This window comes from Pongo abelii, chromosome 1, assembly GCF_028885655.2.
Source record: "Pongo abelii isolate AG06213 chromosome 1, NHGRI_mPonAbe1-v2.0_pri, whole genome shotgun sequence".
NCBI lineage: Eukaryota > Metazoa > Chordata > Mammalia > Primates > Hominidae > Pongo > Pongo abelii.
The window spans coordinates 121,594,848-121,619,623 of record NC_071985.2 but is presented as its reverse complement, the minus strand read 5'-3'; the positions used below and the strand labels follow the sequence as shown (position 1 = coordinate 121,619,623).

Here is a 24,776-nt window from a genome sequence, read left to right as displayed (position 1 = left end):
AACATTTTTAGCCTATGTTATTTCTAAGGGTAAAAGTTAACTAATGGGATTCAAATATTATGAAAGTATTTTTTTGTCTTAAAATAATTTATTTAATATGTTGGTATGTATCGCTATGCCTCGTGTTCTAGGAGTGGACAAAGTCTATGTTTTTCCCTGAGCCACTTTCCCCATACAAATTTTATAATTTTATAAACTTTGACTGTCAATTTCCTTCTCCCCATACTATGATGCTTCATAACTTAAATAATAGTTTCCTTGATACAGGAATCAGGACTAAATGACATTTTGCAGGTGTGTTACACCATGCTTTTCAAAGGCATGATAATTTTTTATGGTTTGTATCCAAATTATTTCTAGCAATGTCAGCATTTAGTCAATCAATGCTTACAGAAATATCTCCCAGGTTTATTGCTGTTTAATATAGGCATAGTATTTTATTCCCTTTCTGTCTTATTAGTCCAGAAGACTTCAGAAATATTATTTACTGATTCTTGTATCTAGCAACTAATTTATAATTGAGGTCTCCATCACATAAGCATTATTCCTTGAATTGCTCCAACTGACAGTTTAAATGTTTTCTCCCCACCTTTTCTTCTGGCCAGGGAACCGAACCATCTCTTCTAAAAAGATAAAAACCTGATTAATCTTCTTCATAGATTATTCTGCAAACCAGTTCATCACTGGGCACTTTCCAAATGAGCATTTTTTTTCTTTTTAATTTCAGCAGGGATCTGTAAACTATTCTTTACCTGTACATACAGAGATCCAAGGAGAAACAATCCAATCATTTGCATAACCAGAAAAAATGAGAATTCTGTTTTTGTAGATGCATGTATCACACTTATTTTGCATGTAGTTTAATTGGATTGCCAATTCTGTTCTTTAGAATTTGAGCTCTACAAAGGTTACATCCTATTAAAAAGGCTCAATATTTACCTGTTCAAGACTACTTTTACATGTAATTATAACTTGCCATAAACGAAAATCTAAGAAGCTCTTGACTATGGTTATGACTTTTGTTTGTTATTAATCATATCTGCTGTTATTCCCAAACTTCTCAATGTTACATGAATACTAACCCTTGTTTTATATAAAATATGACTAAAGTAAATTTACCTACAGGTGCCTCTCTCCTTCATTGGTGATTAAAATCTCACGCCAGAGACTAAACTTCATGAAACTACTGCAAGCATGTGTATGATAGACCAATTAGCTTAGTATCTGGCATTGTGGCCAGAAAAAAAAAAAAATCGTTACCTACAAAATCTCTTGGGCAACACTTAAGCCATGAAAGAGCCCACATGAATCCAGGTCTACTTTCCTTTACAGGTAGATTCCAGAACAACAACAAAAAATGTAAGACTACAAGAAATGATTTAATATGATAAAACTCCCATTTCAAAACCCAGTTCTAAAGGATTTACTGACTAATGCTGATTATTTAGTCATGGAAAATGTCTCTCATAAAAATGCTCCTAACAAAACATGATCTACAATAATTTATAAAATGTGAAGGGTTGGGATGTGCAGACTGATTGGTGCACGTCAGGTTGTTTCTCTTAAATAAGGTATAAAAAACTATGATATCATAGTCTTTTGACTTTATTTTCTGGGATAAAAAAGTATAGGCATAGGTGTTTTTAATAGTCTTCTTGATGATATCCTTTAGAATAATCTATCAAATGGCTTCTTTCATGTTTCCTGATTATCAGCATTCATCAGTGTTACTGTCAGCCTTAAGTGGTTGAAAACTTCAGAGCAGAATAAGCAACTTCTGTGAACCTTTCCCCAATCCCTGAGAATCATAATCATTACAGAAATATTTTATCCTTTCATCAAATATCTCTGGAAAGTAGCCGTGTTCGTTCATTGTTAATAGGGCAAGGTGCAGTGTCATAGAGGGTTAATCCATGTAAATTGGCTTCCACCCGTAAAGAAATTTTCTGGAACAGAAAAGAAAATTATATATAGAAGTTTGCTCCTTAAAGAGAGATCACTCCTTCAATATGTTCTATAGGCTACCTTGTGATTATGAATGTAAATCAATTCTAATGGTAGTGAGACAGCTGTTTTACTGTCAAAGGTATCCTCTTTGTGCCAATTAAAATCTGGAAAAACCAAGCTTCTCTATCCATAAAGTTCCTTGTTTTTCTTTGGTTTCTACTAAGAATCAGTAAAACTAAATGTCGAGAATGACCTATGTAAAAGTACACAGAATCGATAACAAATTCTATGTAAGAATTTCTGAAATTTATTTTATAGCCCCATTTTCAAGGCTAAATCTTGCTAGCAATACACTACTTCTTTAAACACAGAAACAATTTACCTGAAAAGTTACATCACTTGTTTATGACACCAAATTATAAACAGTTAATTTTCAAAAAGGCGGGAGAGTTGCCCATGGAAAGTTCTCTTTGTCCACCTTCCTGGACTAAGAGAAGGAAGTCTGACTGAATAAATCTAATACTGTGCCTTCTTACCTGAAAATCACGAATGTAAGTCAGGAAAAAACCAAAGAAGGAAAATGACATAGACCATTCTGCTGCGGTAGTGATCATGTGAAGCACATAACCCTGAGTGATGGGAAAAAAAGAATAGTTTTGTGAAATTTCATTTAAACGATCTATATACTATGTTTCAAATAAAAAACACACAATTCTTATAAAATAATGGAGCTTCTGAAAATCAACCCTTGACTTACCAGGCATATAATATCTCTAGAATTAAACAGCCAGCATTAGGAAGTCCTCCTAAATGACACTCTATTTGTTTCACTGGGAGCGAATAAAATTTCCACTTAAATAGCTAAGATAGAACAGGATCATTTTTACTCTACAATCGAGAAATTACTATTGCCTTACCCAAAGCCTTAAGATTCATAATATGCGACTAACAAAAGTTTAACAATGCTCAGAATAAACTTAGTAAGTGCTGTGTTTACGATATTAAATACTATATGGGTTACAACTGGGAAAATCTAGTAAATTATTTCATTCATTCATTTTCAGAAACATGCCCAATTTGGGGCTAATTCTTAAATAAAACACCACCAAGTGGTTTGTGAAAACAGATGAACTCATTTTATTCTTTAGTATATGTTCCTCTTCCTCTGTTCTCAGAGTCCAAGATGCTATATCTACATTCAGATATCCACTATATTGAAACCTAAATGCAGAGTCCACAATCAATTTCCAGATAACAAAAAGTGGGAGAAGATGTCTTTTCAATTCAGAAAACAAGTATTCAAAACATAAATGATCTCGGTTGGCCATATTATATACTATACCCACATTTAGGGGAGTCAATTTCTCAGAAAACTCTTCTGCCATCGCAATGCTCTTCATATTTTGACAATATCTATAGATCACAGGTGACAAGAGAATATGGAAGGTTCTACATAAACCCTACCATATCAAGAAAATAATTTTAATACAGAACTGATTATTCTACCAGAAGACTTTCATTGTTACTGATGAAATGAAAAACATATCAAGATCAACCAAAATAACCATCTTTAATATAAAACTAAGTTTTATAGACTGTAAGTTCTTACTTTGTCCTCGGGGTTCCAATGGAGTTTCTGTTCTAAATCAGTCCCAAAATTGCCACTGTGCAAAACTGATGAGAAAGTCAGCACTATAAAAACATAAGTCAAGGAAGAATCTCAGAGAAGATCTCAGAGAACAAAAATCACTTTACAGTCTAAAAGGATTACTCACACATTTATTGCTAAGGTCTAAACCCATTTTCTTAAAGACTTAATGTTACACAGCAGTGGTACTGTAAAACTAAAAATGTGCTGCTCAGAGGGTCACAACAAAATGGGTCTCACAGTCAAACCCCACCTTTTTGTTCAGAAAATTAGCAGTTCTATCATAATCTTTAGCTAGATAATGGTTCTCAGAGAGGGTATTTACTCATCCCTCATTTCTTTGAAGTGAGTATGATCAGGCTCAATATTTTTATTCCTAGCTCAATTACTGAGGCACTATGTACAACCTGAATTTCATATTTCAAATTCTTTAGTTTAGTATTATGAACCTAAGAATCCCTCCTACAAAAAAAAAAAAAAAAAAAGACCAAAAGGCTTCTTACACTGCACCAACAGTGTTTACTTAAATCTTGTCATTCAATTCCTTTCCAAGTGTAGCCACATTGTACAGTGAAGGATACTGCTAAATGCACTTACACCACACCAGATAACCAACAACAGTCTGATCCAGAAGACTTGTTTGCCATGGATTTTGGGCTGCATTTGGTAGGAAAGGATGGTCTGAACAAACATATATAATGAGCCCATACCAAAGGTAAGCACAGCTCCACTTACATGTGCAGCAAAAAGGGTTGTTTTCTGAGAGACAGAGAGAAGAAATACGTCAATAAAAGAAACTCAGAACACATTGGCAACACAACATTTAAAAGCACAACCCAGAGATTTCAATAGGACATTCACTGAGTAGAGAAGCTCGGCCAATTCTACAAACAAATTATTTTCTGAAGTAATTTTCTTTCATAATACTCAGCATAAACCTGAGGATTATAGTAATACCAAACTATTTCATATACCTCCACTGAAAATATAATAGGAATTATTCATTTCTTATTTTCTTCATTTAATAATATGTTTACTTGGTGCCTATTAGGTGCTAGGCACTGTTCTAAATCTTCAGATCCATTAGAGAACAAAACAGGCAAAAATCCAGCTCTGAGTTTAGTAAAGGTACATAAACAATAAATATAAACTTCAGAAATAAGGAAATTCCAGTGTGTCTGATGGTGAAAAGGGTCATAGGAAAAGCATAGTGCAATAAGAAAAGATTAGGATGGACTGCAGTGCTGGGAATAGGGAGTTTCCATTTAAATTCAATTTAACTGTAAATAAAATTTAAAGACTCAAGAAATTAAAATATTCTCCCTTGGCTCTAGCTTGATTGGATATATATAGTTACGCTGCCATAAACCAAGGAACACCAAGGATTACTGGTAATCACCAGAAGCCAGGAACAGATTCTCCCTCTGAGCCTCCAATAAGAGAAACAACCCTACCAACACCCTGATTTCAGACTTCTGGCCTCCCGAACTTTGACAGAATAAATTTCTATTCAGTCACCCAGTTTGATATTTTATTATGGCAGTGCTAGAAAATTAATACAGATTTCTGCTTACTAAAATTTTACTACTGTCCTTTGATAAATTTTGTATGAAGAAAAAAATTCCTCTAAGTAGGTAGTGAAGACACTTACCATGTAGTTATTTTACTGAACAACATATACAAATTTGTTTTAAAAGAAATTCAATTTTTATTTTTAAGTTAGATTTTTCAAATACCATCTTATAGCAATTATTAGGCATCTCTTTAAATGCAGGCAACCATAGCAATAAGAGAATTTTTTCCAATCCTGCATAGTCCCTTTAACCTCTCTCAATAAGTTAACAAATAATTAATGAAAGCATGTTTGTCGTAAGTACTAAGCTAGGTGCTGGAGATACAATGGTGAACATTTCAAAACCATTGTGCTTATAATTAATAAAGAAATACATTAACTAAAAAATAAAAATAATAAATTTACAACCATGGATATAAAGGGCGTTATGGCCTACCAAACAGAGGAAACAGTATGTGAGAGGAAATTAAATAAGCTTGTCCTATTTAAGGAGCACAAAAAGGCTAGTGATATATACAATGGAGACATTAAGAAGGGGGACAATGCAAAATTAGGCTTGAAAGGTAGACATCAGCCAGATTATACAAGATCTTTGAGTTAGTTAGGCAGTTTGGTGGTTTAGCAAATTATTTTTTTCTCTCTTGATTGTATCTCTTTTCACATAATTTTTAAACCTGTAGAACTTTAAGCAAGGACACAGGGAAGCAAAATGAGATGTATATACGTTTCCAAAAGATCACTTTTACTGCAATATGAAGAAATGATTCAAGGAATGTAAGAGTGAATGCACAGGAACCATTGAGGAGGTAGTAGTTCAGATGAGAGATGATGAAATCTAAACTAGTTGAGAAGAAGACAGTAAGGAGGGAAGTAAAGACAGAAATGGAAAGAAGTGAATGTCTTCAAAAAATATTCAAGAAGTAAAACCAGTTAAGTCCCGACTCCATTTAAAACACAGTGCTAGCCTCTCTTCCAAGCCAATACCTACAAGGGTAAACCATTTATAGACCTGGTTTTGTAAAATTTTTCCCGTATAAATCACCTAGAGTTTGTCTCCATAAAAGAAAAGGGGGAAGTGGAGGAGGAAGCAGTGCACTCACCACTTTAATTAAGTAGTAAACATTTACTCTGGAAAGGAAGGAGATCCTCATTAGTATAGTGGTGAATAAAAAAAAAAAAAAGAAAGGAAAGACAGTTGTTTGATATTTGGGTAATGCTACAAGGTCTGGTTATAAACAGGGCCCAGCAATAAAGCCGTCAGTGAAAGATGAAGAGGGCATCTAAAGTTGCATGAAGGGATGTTAACAAAAGAGAAAAAGTAATTTAATTAAAAATTACACGGCCATAGGTACTCTTATGGTGAAGGTAAATTAGAATAAAAGCTAAAAGCAAAACAAGAAAGTATATAGGCTACCTTAAGTAATTGAGATAAAGGTGGAAAGGCAGCTTGTGTGGGTGCTATCAAGAACTGCTATTGGAATTTGCTGAGGTGTGTAAACAAATATTGGAGATTCATCTTTACCATAAAAGTGATGAGAAACATTGTTAAATTGACCAGGCGACAGAGAATCACCATCCTCACACTGAAATTCCCCAAAACATTTTTTAATAATGAGCTACAGAAACTGATTAGGGAAGGCAGAACTCTATTTGTGGCACAGACAGCTAGCTAGTTGTCCACCCAAATTGTTGTTATCCTTTCATAGTATAAAGTGGCTGCTGGGAACTAATGTCCAGCAAAACTACATTTTCTCCAGGGTCCGTTTTTTCTGACCTGTGCACACCTGCTGCACCCCCATATCTAGCAAACATGAATGTCAGTGGAATTACATGAGTTACTGTCAGGTGACAAAAATTCTCTCCTTCACCAAACCCAGCTCAGGTTCCTCTGAACTCTCGTCAACTAAGTCCTGACTTCTGGGTTGCCATGTTCATCTCTGCATTGCCCAATTTTAGCAAGAATCTTGTTCAGTTTAGCCGTAATCATCCATTCTCAGTATCTGATCACCATAAATATATCACCTCTACCATCCCTCAAGTGATGTCTAATCACCCTGGCCTGCCTTCACCAAGAATCCTATTAGGTCAGTGCTATGGTTTTGACATTTGACCCCTCCAAATCTCAAGTTGCAATTTGATCCCCAATGTTGGAAACGGGGCCTAATGGCAGGTGTCTGGGTCACAGGGGTGGAACCCTCACGAATAGATTGATGTGGGGGGTTGGGGGTGGTGAATGAGTTCTCACTCTATTCATTCCTGTGAGAGCTGGTTGTTAAAAAGAGACTGGCATCACCACCCCCGTGCTTCCTCCCTTGCCATGTGAGCTCTGCACACACCAGCTCCTGCTTTGCTTTCCATCATGTGTAAGCTTCTTGAAGTCCTCATCATAACCAGATGCTGGCATCATGCTTCTTGTACAACCTGCAGAACCATGAGCCAAATAAGCCCCTTTTTTTATAAATTACCCTGCCTGAAGTATTCTTTTATAGCAACACAAAACAAACCAAGGCAGTTTAACCAGAATCCCTTCTTAACCCTTACATTTCCAGCTTAGTAATTTTCCATCCACTAACCACTGCACCCTGCTCCACAGCTATGAATTCCCACTTTTACTTGTATTCAGAGTTGAGCCCAGTGTTTCTTTCCTACTGCTCTCTCTGTGGAGAACTGAAAAATATTTGATAAAGGTTGACCACTACTTTAACATTAAGTATTTGACATTATTTTTCCTGAGAAAAAGCTAGAAGACCTACAGTTCTTCCTTTCATTTCCTCATATACAAGGCAGGACACCTAGGAATGCAGGCAATCAATGAAAACATCCAAACAAGTAGATAAAATAGGTAAATGATTATAAATTGTTAGGCATATTAAAAACAAAACTTTTAAAATCTGTAATTGTGTCACTTCTAATTTATATCAATTTTGTTTCAGTAGTGAGTTGGTTGAAGTAATCTCCAACTAAGTAGTAATGAAGACTCCAATAATTGTCCTGTGGATCCTAAAAAAAGTTAAAATAATTTGTATTTGTTCAGACTTTTAAATATGAATTTTTCTAGTTGTGCAAATAGCTATTTCTAATAGGGTCAAATAATTTAAAGGAAGTGATTTCTATTTTGTTAAGGTAAAGAAATAACAACAGCATGTAACTGAATGCTTCAGGTTTCCCTTTTAATATGTATATTTATGTACTTAAGGAAAATACCTATGCTGGGCTAAAACACAAACCTGGAAGTTTGCCACAACAGAAAGTCCTAAACAACTCAGTATTCCAAGTACAAGGCCAGCCTTGTTTAATTTGATGATAACGTTCTCTTCAGGACTCAGAGCATGAACTTGCTTATAACGAACATAAATGGTAGCAATGCCTGGGAAAAGATAATCCAAAAAACAACAAAGTAATAAATAACCAAGAAATAAAGTTGCCAATGAAGAGTTCACAAAGGTCACTGCTATCCAGAATCACAGATTTTCCTTTTAAAATTAATCAGGGAGAATAAAAAGAAAAAAAAAAACCAAAAAACAAAATAGCTGTAGTTTTGTTTTTACTTTTAAAAAATGGGGTCTCTCTATGTTGCACAGGCTGGACTCCAACTCCTGACCTCAAGTGATCCATCAGCCTCAGCCGCCCAGATAGCTGGGACTGCAGGCACATACCTGTGTGCCTGGCTCATGCTGTGGACGTTGGAGAACCTTAAGGTTGTATTATGGAACTACTGATGCCTCCTGTGACTAAGCAAATCATTTGCCTTCCATGGGTCTCATATTTACAAATAGTTATATAAAACACAAAATATTTTTAGGATTAGCATCAGAATCAGAACTAACTAGTTATAGAATATAGATAAAATGGGCATAGGCAAAAAACCCAAAAGCTTATTTGTATCACTCTCATATCATTTTATTTCAAATTACAACTTGGCTCAATAAGACATAGATAGTAGCCAATTACACAGGGGGAAAAGCACACCTTACCATATTTATTGGTCAAGAACTAGCTAAATCAAATTTTCCACTGCAGAAATATTGCCAGACAATTCAACAGTGTAGAAAGCATTACAGAGATATGCTTGTAAAGACATGTTTCTGAAGACTTTGGTCATGAAATGAACTTAAGTTGAATTATCTTCCTGATTTCTATTTTTGGCCCAAGCAAATAATAAATATACAGAAGAATGCAAATATTTAAAACAGTCACACTTGATGGAAAAATATTATGTCAGTAAACCATTAATAAAAATTTGGTTCAAAATAAACAGGGATATGAAATACTTCAGTAGCAACTCTATCCCTTTAGCATTAGAATGTTGCTCAAAAATCAAAACATGGTTCCATCTTTATTCTCAAACATCTAAACTGTTTATCCCAAAGGAATTTAGTTAGGATTAGTTGTGGTCAGCTGCATCCACAACTCTTTGTTCCTTACTGGTTGCTTAAGAAGTCCACTACAGTCCTCAAGGAATATTTGGTTATACTTAACAACTTCCATTTGAATGAATAGTAGAATAATCCAACACATATTTTTTTAAAGGTTCATTCCCGTAAGTCAGCATTTCTAGAAAAGTGTTTTTATTTTAAAAGGAGCATAATTATGATTAATTATTTAGTGATAACATACTCTCAAGTATAACTAGAAAGTAAAATAAGTAACACTCCAGTGTTGAAAGAAGAAAATACTGTAGCAATTTGGCTATTACCATTGTTAAAATCACTTTCATTACTTACATAAAACTGCCGCAATATTTAGCATTGCCCCAAATAAGCATTTTTCTGGAGCTACTGTACCAGTATCACTGAAAGAAAAAAAGGAAGGTATGTGGATTTCTCACACTAGATAAACACATATATTTCTTCTAAGGGATAAGAATATCAAGTTACTTCAAACCTCTTATCTTTTATAAGTCCATGAGTTCAACTCATATCATTTTATACAGAGAACATGACAATTTGAGTTCACAAATATCTGCCTACTTCACCTTTTACTCACATCATTTTAAGATTATTTCTCTTCCACATAGTAGAAATCAATATATATTGATTTTTAAAAAGCTGTCCTTGGTATGTTAAGACTATGTTATTGACCTATCATCATTCAGGCAGATGGATTTTTCTGTCCCACCAGAATATTCCCTAAACACCACAGGCTTTTCACAACTCTGCCTTTTTGCACCTTTTGTTGACTATGCCTGTATTCAATTAACACCTATTCACCTACTGATCAATTTTTAAAAGTACTATCAAGCACTTACCATGTGCCAGACACCATTTCAGAAACGGGAACACAGTGATAAGTAAAATAGACAAAGCCCCTGCCCTCGCAGAGCTTACATTCAAGACAGTTTTGAGTCTCTTCCTCTCTATAACCTTGGATAACTCCTCTAGCAGATAGTGATTCACACAGCATGCTTTCTGAACTTCTATAAACTCACTTACCACACAGCATTGCAATGTATCCACTTGCATGCCTGTCTTTCAGGGCAGTATGCAACACACCTGGGCAGATTAAAACCCCACCATTTACTTACTGCAGGACCTTAGGTTCATCCTTTTATCACCCTAAAACTGTTCCCTTCATTTGCAAAATGGAGCTATTAATTCCCTCCCAGCTCATCATATCACTATAAGGATGAAATGTAATGGTAATGCATGTTAAGCATCTAGCACAGTAGCAGGCTAATGGGAGACACCCATTAAATATTCTTTCCCCTTCTTAAAACTACTACAAAGATTAAAAAGACAATGTCTTTGGCCTTGAATTGACATACTACAGGAAAGAGAATCTGGGTCTCAACTAAGACAATGCAATGGGGATAAAAAAGAAATAGAAAGTTATAGCTGGTAAGAATCCGTAAAATTTAGTAAACATTTAGATTAGGGGTGTTAGGAAATGGAAAGTATTAAACATGAATTGTAAGGATTGCTCCTTCTAATTTTCCAATTCCATGAGTCTTTCTCTTAAAAGAAAAAAATCTGCAGTGAAAATAGAGAAACAAAAAATAATGTATTTGTAAAGAAACAATTATAAAATAATAAAATTTATCTTTTACATACAAAAGACTTTGGTACTCTTTGACCATCTTCAGGAGGAGGGAATAAAGGGTTTTTTGTTCCTGCTACTTTTCAAATTTTCCACAATGTATATGTATTATTCTTAGAAAAATCCATAATTTTCATAGCTATACTTCAAATGATACACGTAAGTTAACAAAGGCATGCATTTCCAAGATGGTTGGCTAAGAGTGTTCCTTCCTTTGACTCAGGACAGAATGACATACACTGGCCTACAAATGAAAACAGCCATGCCCATCACCTCATTATCATAGCACTTCATCTCAGTGGTCACAGCATCACCAAAAAATGTCTGACCATCTAACATCAAAATATATGTTATCATTATTCTGTATGTTAAATATTGGCAAAGTTTAAACGTTTTTAGATTAAAAATATACATAGATGTTGTAATATTTCTTCTCTTACCCCAGTGGCTAGTCACTCCCTTGGGCATACACTATTTGAACCAACTAAGAGAACACCTGAAGCACACTTATAGCAAAATTGTCTTTGAAGTGAAATTTACATTTGGTTATGTCCACTGGGGCTGTTAACAGCTAAACCATCTTTTTCTTTTCTTTTTTTTTTTTTTTTTGACAGTCTTGTTCTGTTGCCCAGGCTAACAGCTAAACCTTTTGGATAGGATCTAGGAACTGAAAAGAATTTTGCAGACTTGCTAGTTTAACTTAATCATTTTGCAGATGAAGGAAATGAGCCTACAAGAAATAAAAATAAGTACTAGAGTTTAAATATGTATGTCAGAATGTTGGAGAAAGACCTCAGGGTAATACTAAGTTCATTAGCAGAAAAATTAAAAAGCAGAAGGGGCAGAACAGAAAAGGAAGTGTCTAGGGTGCTTTTTAAAGAAAATCACATGCAGTACCATCAAGGAAGTGAAACTCAGAAAAAGAACTAAGTGGCCTCTTATATTACAGTAGTCCCTTGGTATCTGTGGGGGACTGGTTCCAGGACCTCCATCAGATAACAAAACCTGGGGATGCCCAAGTCTCTTACATAAAATGGTGTAGTATTTGCATATAACCTACGCACATCTTCCAATATGCTTTAAATCATCTCTAGATTACTTATAATATCTAATATACATCACTTCATTCCTGTGGATTCAACGAAGTACTTGGCACTTGGCAAACTCAAGTTTTGAAACTTGATGGAATTTCTTTCCCCAGAATATTTTCAATCTGTGGTTGATTGGATGTATAGAAGTGGAACCCATGAATATGGGGGGCTGGCTGTATTAAAAGTTCTTCAAAATGAAAGCAGACAAGTTCTCAGATGGAGAAAAAAAATACTGTGAAAGACCCTCATGAATCTTAAATATGTACCTTCTGGAGTTACTAAAGAATGGTGTGGCTCCTTAGACTACATATTCCACTAGCAGAGTGGTAATTATTTATCAAATTATTTCTCGAATTGGAACCTTAAATTCTAAAACATTTTTGGGTTTTGTAAATCTTCCCAAACTGCATCCAATTTGTTTGTATCTTTTGTGCCATGCCATACCACTGCGGAAACAACATGTAGATAGTAATGCCCAGATCTTTTCTTGACATTTTTAAAAGATAAATTTAATCTTCCAATTTATCATTCTTTAAAAGATTACTATTTTCTGTGTTGGAAAGGTTATTTTTCTGAAGGTAAACAAATGAATAAATGAAACAACCACAATAGCAACAAAACAAAAAATATTACTCAACAATAGCAACAAAATTTGGCATCTCTGTGAAGAGACAGATGTTTCAAAAGCATCATATAGAGGCTGAATACTTTCAGGGGCAGGCCTAACTATATTCCAGGTGAAATCATCTAGATTAAAACACTAGTAGTTGCTTAATCATATTTAATAATAATATTTTCACAATTATGTTTTCTTCATCTCCCTGCCCTATGTAATTTATTTAACTTTTATACAGAAGTTTAAGTCTCAATAGCTCAGAAACCATTCATATAATTATGATTTCCTCACATCCTTTTTGTGAATGCATAAATTGATGCAACAATTCTAAAGATATGTTTGGAAATGTCAAATGAAAGATGTAGATGCCCTATTACCTATCTAGCAATCTCAATTCTAGAAATCTACCTCATATCAACATCAGTATGTAAAGTTATATGTAATGAAACCTTCATTATAGCACTGTTTGTAACAGCCAAAAACAGGGAAGGAAGAATAAGTAAGCAATTTCTGTATCAACATCCTATCACTTTTTATAAACTAAATAAAATTAAAAACCCAAAAAAGTGAGAAAGAACGAGAAAAAAAAGAGAAAGAGTCTTGTACATACATGATAACAAGATAAAACAAACCAAACTCTGGAAGGAAATCTACTAATCTATGAATTGTCTCTAGGGTATAGAAACTGGAAGGTGTCAGGAAGGGATTTTTGCTTTTCATTTTTATAACCACTCTAGTATTGTTTAAAATTTGTTGTAATTATTACTTATTGCTATTGCAATTTTTAAAAAAGAGGGTTATTATAGCTTCTTGGCCTTTTGGCTAAGATCAAGTTTAAAAAACGAGGGTTATGAACATAGTATATGCAACTGACTACCCATTCTTCATTCGTTGTGAGATTTCAAATATGTTATCAATAAATTTTGATACTTAATACGTCAAAAATATCTAGGCAGCATAAAGAGTAAGAGCCTAGCTTCTAGAGTCAAACTGTCCAGGTTTAATTCTTGGTTCCAACACTAACTGAGTTATTTGCCCATGAGCAAGTAACTTGACCTCCCTGGACCTCATTTCCTTCTCTCTCAAATGAGGATCATAGTTTCTACCTTATCCAGTTGTTGTAAGGATTCAACTATTTAGGACATGAAGAATGCTTAGTAAATTGCTTTCTATGAGGCTGGGCACAGTGGCTCATGCCTGTAATTCCAGCACTTTGGGAGGCCAAGGCGGGCAGATCACGAGGTCAGAAGTTCAAGACTAGCCTGACCAACATGGTGAAACCCCGTCTCTACTAAAAATACAAAAATTAGTCAGGCGTGGTGGTGTGCACCTGTAATTCCAGTGACTCAGGAGGCTGAGGCAGGAGAATCGCTTGAACCTGGGAGGCGGAAGTTGCAGTGAGCCAAGACTGTGCCACTGCACTCCAGCCTGGGCGATAGAGTGAGATTCCATCTCAAAAAAAAAAGAAAAAAATGTTTTGGGCGTGGTGGCTCATGCCTGTTAATTCCAGCACTTTGGGAGGCTGAGGTGGGCGGATCACAAAGTCAGGAGTTCAAGACCAGCCTGACCAACATGGTGAAACCCCATCTCTACTAAAAATGCAAAAAAAAAAAAAAATCTGCTGGACGTAGTGGTGCACGCCTGTAATCCCAGCTACTCGGCAGGCTGAGGCAGAAGAATCGCTTGAACTCGGGAGGTGGAGGTTGCAGTGAGGTGAGCTGAGATCGTGCCACTGCACTCCAGCCTGGGTGACAGAGCTAGACTACATCTCCAAAAAAAAAGAAAATTACTTCATACGCAGTAAGTATATCAAGACATGTTTGTCATTTCCATTATCTTTTCATATCATTATTATTGTTTGTAGCATTTATTTTTTAATTTTAAGGGGCGAATAATTCCAATTCTATATTCTGAAACAACTTCAAATACTTACTTAGAAAACAAGGCACTAAAGAGTCACAGTTCAAGAACCAGTTCACAAACTGAATCTTATTGGGCTGTCTCTACATTTCTCTATCACAAAGAAAAAGCCAAATTCAAGTTCCTTTTTATATTCCCTTTATTGTTGTAATGCCAATGTAAAATCTGATTTTTAAAAGGCTAACATTAAATGTTGGCTTCAATGTTAAAATAAGAATGAGACATAAAGAGTCTCCTATACAAAGAATACATTTCACTTACCTGATATAAGGTAAAGCCGGGTCTACATGGTGGAGTGTTACTGCAGTAATGTATGAAAATATGAAAGCAGCAGATGTCCAAATTACAAGGGCTGAAGGAAGGAAACTGAGGCCTTGCTGAAACCACCACATTTCAAACAGGTTTTCTGAAATAGAGAAAAGATATTAGAAAAGATAATTCACAAGAGTTTCCTCATCCTACTTTAGCCATCCATGCCCACAGCCTTGTACTTACCACCCCAAGCTGTTTCACCTCTGAAATCATCCCTCATGCCATACCCCAACATTCGCTCTCCTTCCCTTTCTTAGTGAGCGCAACAAAGATTCACCCACTTGACAGAGCTAGAAACTTGCTTTCTTGTCCCATCTTCCCATGGAAAGTACCAAGTACTGTTTATACTACCTCCTAAATTTATTTCAAATCTACCCTTTTTCTCCATCTTCACTGTCACTACTTTACCCAAACCACCATCATCTCTTGGTCAATTATTATAACTTCCTAAGGGGTACCTGTGATATTGTGAAATACATATGTATTTGGTCTTCATCCCATTTCCTGGCAAAAAGCTCTTAAAACGCTTGGAATCTCCAGGGTAATAGGAGTGTCTTCTATATGCTAATAAGGCTTGCAGTCCATATAGTTTTACGATGGGAGCTGGTCACAGGAAAGACCAAGGCATAATTAGAGGGTTGGACGTTCGGCCCTCCATCCTCAATTCCAGAAAGGCAGAGAGAGAGGACGAAAGTTAAGTTGATCATGCCTGTGTAATGAGGCATCCATAAAAACCCAAATGGACTGGGTTCAGAGAGCTTCTAGATAGCCAAACATGCGGAGGTTCCTGAAGGATGGCATACCCAGAGAGGGCGCAGAAGCTCCGTGCCCCTTTCCATATCCCTTGCCTTATGCATCTGGTAAATATAAGCATTTCCCTGAATTCTGTGAGCCACTCTAGCAAATTAATCAAACACAAGGAGGGGGTAGTGAGAACCTTAGTTTATAGCCAGTCAGTTAGAAACATGGGTAAGACAACCCCAGCTTGTGATTGGTGTCAGAAGTTGGGAGGTAATCTAGTGGGACTGAGCCCTCAACCAGTGTGATCTGATGCTATCTCTAGGTAGATACCATCAGAATTGAATTAGGGGACATCCAATTGGTGTCGGCTGGTGGAGAGAAATCTCCATACTTCTTGATGATCAGAGAAGTATTGTGTTGATTATTGTGAGAACAGGAAAAACACTTTGGTTGGGTTTTCTTCTTTTATTTTTATCTTTTATTTTTTTGAGACAAGGCCTCACTCTGTTGTCCAGGCTGGAGTGCAGTGGTGCAATCACAGCTAACAGCAGCCTTGACCTCCCTGGCTCAAGTGATCTTCCCACCTCAGCCTCCCAAGTAGCTGGGACCACAAGTAACGCACCACCATGCCCAGCTAACTATTATCTGTAGAGATGAGGTCTCATTATGTTGCCCAGGCTGGTATCAAACTCCTGGGCTCAAGAAATCCTCCCACTTCAGCCTCCCAAACTGCTGGAATTATAGGTATGAGCCACCCAGCCCAGCCTAGTTTTTCTATTACTCAATCCTCCTCCAGTCTTGACCAAACCAATCTAGACTCCACTCTAAAACCAAAGTAATCCTTCTAATTTCAAAATACCAATCTGATTCCCTTATTCTCCTACAATGGTTTCCCCTATACCCTTAGTCTTTGCTCCTTAACATGGTCCATAAGGTCCTTGCATCATCTTGTCTTTACTTACCTTTTTTTTTGAGACAGAGTGCCACTGTGACACCCAGGCTGAACTGCAGTGGCACAATCTTGGCTCGCTGCAACCTCAGCCTGCCAGGTTCAAGAGATTCTCCTGCCTCAGCCTCCTGAGTAGCTGGGATTACAGGCATCTGCCACCACGTCCGGCTAATCTTTGTATTTTTAGTAGAGATGGGATTTCACCACGTTGGCCAGGCTGGTCTCGAATTCCTGACCTCAAGTGATCCACCTGCCTTGGCCTCCCAAAGTGCTGGGATTATAGGCGTGAGCTACCATGCCCAGTCTGTCTTTACTTATCTTTCTATATTCACCTCTGGCCATGCTTGGTTCTCAATTCTTTGCTCTAGCTATCATCATCTCATCATTACAAAAGCAAACACCTAGCATTTACTATGCCTTAGCAGTGTTTACTAAACACCTTAAATACATGAAATAATGTACTTTCCTCAACAGAATTACAGAGGTTAAGACAATTGCCCAAGGTCATAGAGCTGGATGTGGTGGAGATAGGATTCAAACTCAAGCAATTTGATTCTAGTGCCCAATCAACTATGCCACACTGCCAGAGCATATTTCTTGCAGATCTTCAAATGTGTCATGCTCTCTAGCACACCTTCAGACCTTCATGGTGACTAGAACACTACTACCCAGTTAACTTTTATGTTTTTCAAGGCTTAATCTTTCCAGCTTCAGTTGAGTGTCCCTGCTTTGTTTTTAACAGCACCCTTTACTTCCTCAACCAGGGCACTCATTACATTTAACTTGCTTGTTTGGTTTTCTCTTCCTCACTAAACTTTAAGTTCTGTGAGAACAGGAAACAACTGTTCTGTTCATTATTATATTTCCAGCTTCTACATTGGGGCGGCAGGAACAGGGGCGGAGACAGAGGGCCTAAATACACCCATACCCCACATCACCACTTTCTTCCTTGAATTCCAGATTAAGGATGTTGTTAAGTAATAATGAGTCAATAATGTGAATTAAGAAACATTGGTACAAATTCATGCTTTTAATTTTTTAAATTTAATTTTTAAAAATATAAGAATACTTTTAAATTAGAATACTCCTATGCATGTGAGAATAATTTCATGTTTGAAGGAGTATCTTCTCATATTTTTTTGATGACCTAAAGAAATTTAGTGTTTTCCATGAACTTTGTGAATACTTACAGCTTCCTCATCTGAGACTGACTTTCTAAAGAATGAAATCTCAGCCATTTTTGGTTGGTATTTGTCATTTACTCTGGCCATCTGATTTGTTGCTAAATATATACATTTGCATTTCATAATCTTCTCTTTTCTCTTCCTTTTTCCTTGTCAGTCCTTAACATCCCATCAATATCTTTTTTCTTCATCTATTCAGTTAATCATGACAAGTCCTTGCCAAAATCCTATTGGTGCTTTCCCCAGCATAGGTTTCCAGGACAAGAGTTCTTAATTTACATAATTTTGAATCATTTCTAGATCTTTAATTTTTTCATTTCTCATCTCTTTAAATGTTAATTTGTTTCTGATCATTCCCATAAGTCCTTAGGAGTCTATGTCAGTTTAGCTGTCCCTTGCACATATGTTTTACCGTTTTTGACTCTGAGCCTATATTGGACAATCTTAAAATCTGGGAGTATTCTAAAAGGCTTAACTAAGGGTGAGTCATTACAGAGAGGATCCATATTTGTTTTTTCCAGACAGTATGGCACATTACCAACCCGGGCCAACTTTATGTTAATTTCTTGGCTTCTGGTTTTTTAGACCATGTAGATATGTAAATTTGAACCTTGAATGAGTGATGGCAGACCCTCCAGTTTCAAGTTTTCAGGTGGTATCTTTATTCCCCCACCTGGAGCTGTGATTAAAATGAACAAATTTCTTTGTGATCTCCCTTTGCCAGGAGGGAGATATTTTTCTGGCCCACCTATGACTGAGTGTGTAGACTTTTGTGGGTCCTGGCTGAATTTGGGGGAAGGTGCTTCTCCAATACCATGAGTTGCACAATTTCAAGTAGAAATACTTAAACATCACCCCCTGAAACACAGGTACCATTTACACCAACTACCATGGAATGGCACCCATTGAAGCATGTGCCTGGGAGGTTATAGGGATATGAATTCTATCTCTCTGCTTTGGGTAGAGAGCAGCCTGTCACCTGTCCCTGATTGTGCTCTATTTCTGCTATCAGCCAAATGCCCCCAAAGGAAACACACTGCTAGTATACTACTCTAGTTTCAGCTCTTTTTTTTTTTTTTTTTTTTAACTTTTTAGCCCTGGAGATTTCCCTGTCTTTCGTAGAAGACCTGTCATGAATTTAATGAGCTAATGTAATTTATTCAGCATTTAGGTGTATTGGTAAAAGGGATTTTCAAATATTTTGTCCACCTCATTGCTAGTAGCAAAATCTCCTCCCACTTTGTTTTACATGTCTAAATCCTTCCTTTTCTTCAAAAGCTCAAATGCTATCTTCCACAGATAACTTTACCTAAGCGCTTTGTATGTAGAAATAAGCACCCCTTTCTCTGAGAACACTTGATTTTCACATCTTTTAGAGCTCATTATCTTCTACAGTATGAAAATTGAGGACGGTGTCTTTAGGGAATAAAATCCTTCCACTTCTCTACCTAAGCATAGCAGAGGACCTTACCCATAGTAATCACTCAATTATTTGTTGAATGAACAGCCAAAGCAAAATCCTTTTATTTCCCAAAACTATTCATGATTTTTCTATTTCAGTAAACATTACCTTTTTCAGGTTATGAGGATTCTAAGACTTCAGAGGAATCTTAGGTTCTCTCTTATGAAGTCCTCACATGCTGTCACCAAGCGATGGCAATTCTATTTCTACAAGTCATTTAAACAATTCTTCTTCCCAGTTCACACTGTAACCATGTGATTCTGACTTTCAATTCTCTTGGCCTATCTGCTTTTTCCTTCCCCTTCACCCATTCCACCTGCATTACCTAATTAACATTCCTAAAGTATTCCTCTGCTGAAAACCTTTTTTTTAATAAAACTGTGAACTTCAGCAAGCTTCATAACTTCTCTGAACCAGTTTCTCCTTTGAAAAATGGAATAATGTGAGGCTGTGTGCGATGGCTCAGGCCTGTCATCCAGCACTTTGGGAGGCCGAGGCAGGCAGATCACGGGGTCAGGAGTTCTGAGACAGGCCTGGCCAGCATGGTGAAACCCCGTCTCTACTAAAAACACAAAAATTAGCCAGGCATGGTGGCGTGCACCGGTAATCCCAGCTACTGGGGAGGAAGTAGGAGAATGGAGGCTGAGGTAGGAGAATCGCTTGACCCTGGGAGGCAGAAGTTGCAATGAGCTGAGATTGTGCCACTGCACCACAGCCTGGGCAACAGAGCGAGACTCCATCTCAAAAAAAAACCAAAAAAACAAAAAAAAACAAAAAAAAGAAAAATGGAATAATGTTATCAGCACAGATTGTACCATCTGATATATAGCAACCACTGCTACATGTAACTATTTAAATTAAAATCTCGATAGATTAAAATTAAATAAAATTTTTAATTCCTCAGTCACACTAGCCACATTTCAAATGCTCAAAAGCCACATGTCACCATCCTGGCCAACACGGTGAAACCCCGTCTCTACTAAAAATACAAAAAATTAGCCGGGGGTGGTAGCAGGTGCCTGTAGTCTCAGCTACTTGGGAGGCTGAGGCAGAAGAATCACTTGAACCTGGGAGGCAGAGGTTGCAGTGCGCTGAGATCGTGCCACTGCACTCCAGTAAAAATTTAGGACATTTCCATGACTGGCCGGGCGCGGTGGCTCAGGCCTGTAATCCCAGCACTTTGGGAGGCCGAGGCGGGCGGATCACGAGGTCAGGAGATCGAGACCATCCTGGCTAACACGGTGAAACCCCGTCTCTACTAAAAATACAAAAAATTAGCCAGGCGAGGTGGCGGGCGCCTGTAGTTCCAGCTACTCGGGAGGCTGAGGCAGGAGAATGGCGTGAACTCTGGGGGGCGGAGCCTGCAGTGAGCCGAGATCACGCCACTGCACTCCAACCTGGGCGACAGCGAGACTCTGTCTCAAAAAAAAAAAAGAACATTTCCATGATTGTGGAAAAGTTCTATTGGACTGTGCAGAGTAGTCTTTGTACAGCTTATACTGAAAGCACAAGCAAAGAACCTAACAGATTACTGGTGCATAATAAACGGTAGCTTTTAGTATTATCTGTTAAATAGTATAAAATAATACCCATTTCATAGAGGTTTATTCAAGGATTAAATAAGATACTTATTTTCAGAGATGATCAGTATGTACTTGTTCCTCTTCTAATGTGAAAAATGAATTACCTGTTTTACAAGTTCACAAAATGTTAGTCTTCAGATCTGCTCATACCTGCACCTTTTGTAAATCCTAAAATCCATACAAAGAAAATAATTTTTCTCTCAATCCACACAATTTTAAACATGTACAGTTTTAAATCAACACGCCAATATTGTTCATGGGCAGAATACTAGGCTACAGCATTGTTAACAGGTTATTTTTCTTTTACGAGTTGACACTTGAGTTTTTTACAATGATGTTGTACCATCTGGAATTAAATAATGTTTTAATTCTAGGATATAAATTTTCATATGCATTCTCACATCCAACACCTTCACTATCTTAAAGAGGAAAAAATAAATATCATTGAGTCTTCTCCCATAGACAACATGAGGAAAAAAAAAAGATTATTAAGCAAAATAAAGCAATTTCAAGTCCATGTGATGTAAAGAACACAGCTGTGAGATGAGATATCTCTAAACGCAAGTCCCACCTTTACTACTACCCAACTCTATGATTTCAGGCAATTTACTTAGCTTCTGAGTTACAGTACTCAAAGAGTTGTTCCTTGGAGTGGAGTAGAATAAGCATACAATATAATAATGATAGCTGATTTATTAATTATGTAGTCATAAGGCCACAGGTATGAGTACAACTTCTATGTATGAATTTTTTCTATGTACGAATTATCTTGGATTCGTATCTCCTTAGGCTTGGAGAGTCCTAGTTGTTTAAACTGACAATTTATAGAAGCAGGGCTTGAAATGGTTTACCAGTTTGCGAATGACAACTGAGGAATTTAAATGCATGGACTAGGTGAGGAAGACTAATTGTCAATGTGTTTTTGCCTTTGAAACCTGAAAGCATTGCTGAGTAATTGCCAAACAAACAAAATTAGAATTTTAATGATTCATAATTCAAAACACCTCTCAAAATAATTGAGAGTATGCAGGAATAAATTTCACAGGGCAGTAAGAATGTTTATAAAAATGTTCTTGCAGGCCGGGCGCGGCGGCTCACGCCTGTAATCCCAGCACTTTGGGAGGCCCAGGCGGGCGGATCACGATGTCAGGAGATTGAGACTATCCTGGCCAACATGGTGACACCCTGTCTCTACTAAAAATACAAAAATTAGCTGGGCGTGGTGGAGGGCGCCTGTAATCCCAGCCACTCAGGAGACTGAGGCAGGAGAATCGCTTGAACCCGGGAGGCGGAGGTAGCAGAGAGCCAAGGTCGTGCCACTGCACTCCAGCCTGGCCAACAGAGCGAGACTCCATTAAAAAAAAAGAAAAGAAAAGAAAAAGTCTTACATCTCTAACCTATCTTCTCTGCTTTCTTTGAAGTTCTATGAATCAAAACTGTGATTACAATTTTTTAACAAATATTTAAATACCCGTGGTAATAAAATGAATTCCTCATGCTGTCTTCGCCAAGTGGTGAATGCTAAGAATTAAGAAAGTAAATTCTGGAAGTTCCAAGTGAACGGTCAGAAAGCCCTAAGCTGCTTTTAGAGATGCACAGAACCATCAGGCTCAAATCAAAATATAATTTAAAAATACTTACTTTTCTAAATTCTAACTTGGCCTCCTGACAAACATAATATTCTCCTAATGGTTAAATCCTAAAGAGTCTAGAAAATTAAGTTTTTTAATAAGCTGCATCAAATGTTACACTAAGAGAAATGAGGACAATCCGATAATGCAATGCAAAATACAGAGTTGCATTTGGTTACTGATCTATAAATTAAAATTTAGGAGAACTGGAAAGATTATTTCTACAGTGTTGCTGTGTTTTTCAGATGTATCCTACTATAAAGCACGGTTGTGAAGATACCCAGGACCAGCAATTTCCTTTCTGTGTGAGACCCACCCGCTGCGATAGAATTGAGTGCAGAAGACTGAGCTTTGTGTAAACACAAGGTCACCAGGGATCATAATTTCAAACTCTCCCCTCCCCCCCCCGCTCCCTCCAGCCACCAAGGTTATCTGAACCCAGAACTCACAACAGGAACGTGTACTCAACCTTAGCTTTTGTGGGAAAGGGGTGAAGATTCTTGGTAACTGCTTCAACAAACCAGAGGAATTAATTAGACCGCTGATTTTCTCCGGAGGCGCGAAGCACTAGGCCGTTTGAGGATCTCCGCTCCGCTTTGCCTGGGACCAGGAAAAGACGCGAGACACAGAACTCGGCATCAGGCACTGCTTGGGGCAGGAGGAGAGTAGGGGAAACCAAGGAAGAGGACAGAAAGGTAGCGCAAGGGGAGCTGAGCCCAGCTGCACTCATCCCCGCCCCCGGAAACCCCCGCAGCTCCCGCCCCAACCAGCCCCTCTGGCGCCTGGAATAAGGTAGCCCCCGGAGGCAATGAGGGCCAGCAGGAGTCTCGCGCGCCTGCGACGCGGGTAAGGGGGCTCCAGGCTGCGCCCACTTCCCCGAGCTGCCAGAGCCCACCCTCTGACGCACCCTTCTAGAGGGAGCGGGCTGCAAGCGCTGGGGCCTGTCCCTTCGCCCCTACTTCGGCGTACCTTACCAGACCGACTAGCGCTGGCCGCTGGCGCCGAAGCCCGCCTGCTAGAAGGAGACAGGGCTGGGCCATGAGGCGCGCTCCTGAGCAGACCGGCCGGCCCCGAGGCGCGCTCACGGCCCCGAGGAGCGCGCTTGCGGCGCTGCTCGTTCAAACCTTGTTTCCCTTTACGGCAATCGCGAAAGTGTCGTGAACGTGCTGCCGCCGATCAGTCACCCAGTCGGCTGGAGTCGGAGGCGATAATTCTAGGGGTGTACTTGTTGGGGTCAGGGTAAGGCTGCAGGGCGCGGTCACCGGGCGTGAAGGATTTGAAGGGCGTTGTAGGGGCCAGTGGAGAGAGGACTGGATGCTCTGGGGCGGATCATTAGGATATAGCTGTGTATGAACTCGCGCGAGGCGAACGCCGTCCTTCTTCCTGGCGCAGGGTGGCCTCGCGCGCGGGGTTGTGGGGAGGCGAGGGGCGACTGCTCCCTTGCCCCTCTGTGGAGACATTGGGGTGGCGGAGCGCCGGCGCGGGAGCCGGGGGGCTGTTGTGTGGGAGCAGAAGGTAGGGGTGGGAAGAACCGTGGAGGGCCAGCGCTGAGCGGGCCGAGGGCTGGGAGCGCTACCCGTGCGGAACGGACCTTGCCTGTCAGGTCCACACCCTCCTGCCCGAATGCTGGCAAGTCCACACACCGTGTGGCATCCTCTGCCGGGTTTGTCTCCCCTTAGGAATGCAGTGCTGATGTTTGTGGCTGGGACGCGCTTCTGGTCAGCAACTTTTCTAGAAATTTCAGCCTATGTTCATAAGCTGTGAGATTGCTAGCTGGCGTTTATTTCAGCAGCATTCTTGCAAGGAGAAATAACCAGAAGAGTTGCTGGTGTTTGCAACACCAGTTTGAAACACCAGTGTTTCCCAGAAACACTGCATGAATGGGATCTTTAGCCATGTTTAACTTGTTTTCTCCAATTCAGTGCTTGGCATTTTGGTGTCATTTTTGCCATTTTGCATCCTTAGTATTGAATATATAATTTTGCTTGAAGTCTTTTAGTTAATCAGTAAATCCATAGTATAACAGTAGGCAAATTCATAGTTGTCTTTCAACAAATGTTAGTGTCTTGTCTTGTATGTGGAC

General features: G+C 38.3%; 2 protein-coding genes across 10 annotated transcripts in view; one reads left to right on the top strand and one right to left on the bottom strand.

Annotated features, from left to right (window-relative positions):
* Positions 1-1,589: 1,589 nt before the first annotated feature.
* Positions 1,590-23,293, bottom strand: DRAM2 (DNA damage regulated autophagy modulator 2). 6 transcript variants are annotated; one of them, XM_024243286.3, is made up of 10 exons: positions 23,163-23,293; positions 21,167-21,230; positions 15,602-15,746; positions 15,093-15,237; positions 9,893-9,960; positions 8,396-8,535; positions 4,177-4,354; positions 3,557-3,639; positions 2,484-2,576; positions 1,590-1,946 (listed from the first exon to the last, which is right to left on the bottom strand). In XM_024243286.3, the coding sequence occupies exons 4-10, from the start codon at positions 15,221-15,223 to the stop codon at positions 1,839-1,841; spliced, it is 801 nt and encodes a 266-aa protein (XP_024099054.2). In that variant the 5' UTR covers positions 15,224-15,237; positions 15,602-15,746; positions 21,167-21,230; positions 23,163-23,293; the 3' UTR covers positions 1,590-1,838. The 6 variants fall into 6 exon arrangements, with proteins under 6 accessions (XP_024099054.2, XP_054385618.1, XP_009244759.2 ...); XM_054529643.2 differs by lacking the exon at positions 15,602-15,746; XM_009246484.3 differs by lacking the exon at positions 21,167-21,230 and having other exon boundaries at positions 23,163-23,280.
* The window catches only part of CEPT1 (choline/ethanolamine phosphotransferase 1), a 45,757-nt gene continuing 44,272 nt past the window's right edge, over positions 23,292-24,776 (top strand). For 2 of the 4 annotated variants that reach the window (XM_054529634.1, XM_063728183.1), the window contains exon 1: positions 23,292-23,388. The gene's annotated coding sequence lies outside the window, so the exon portion shown is untranslated. Of the gene's footprint in view, positions 23,389-23,829; positions 23,933-24,776 lie in introns of those variants that run through there. The other 2 variants (XM_002810452.5, XM_054529639.1) reach the window with 1 other exon arrangement.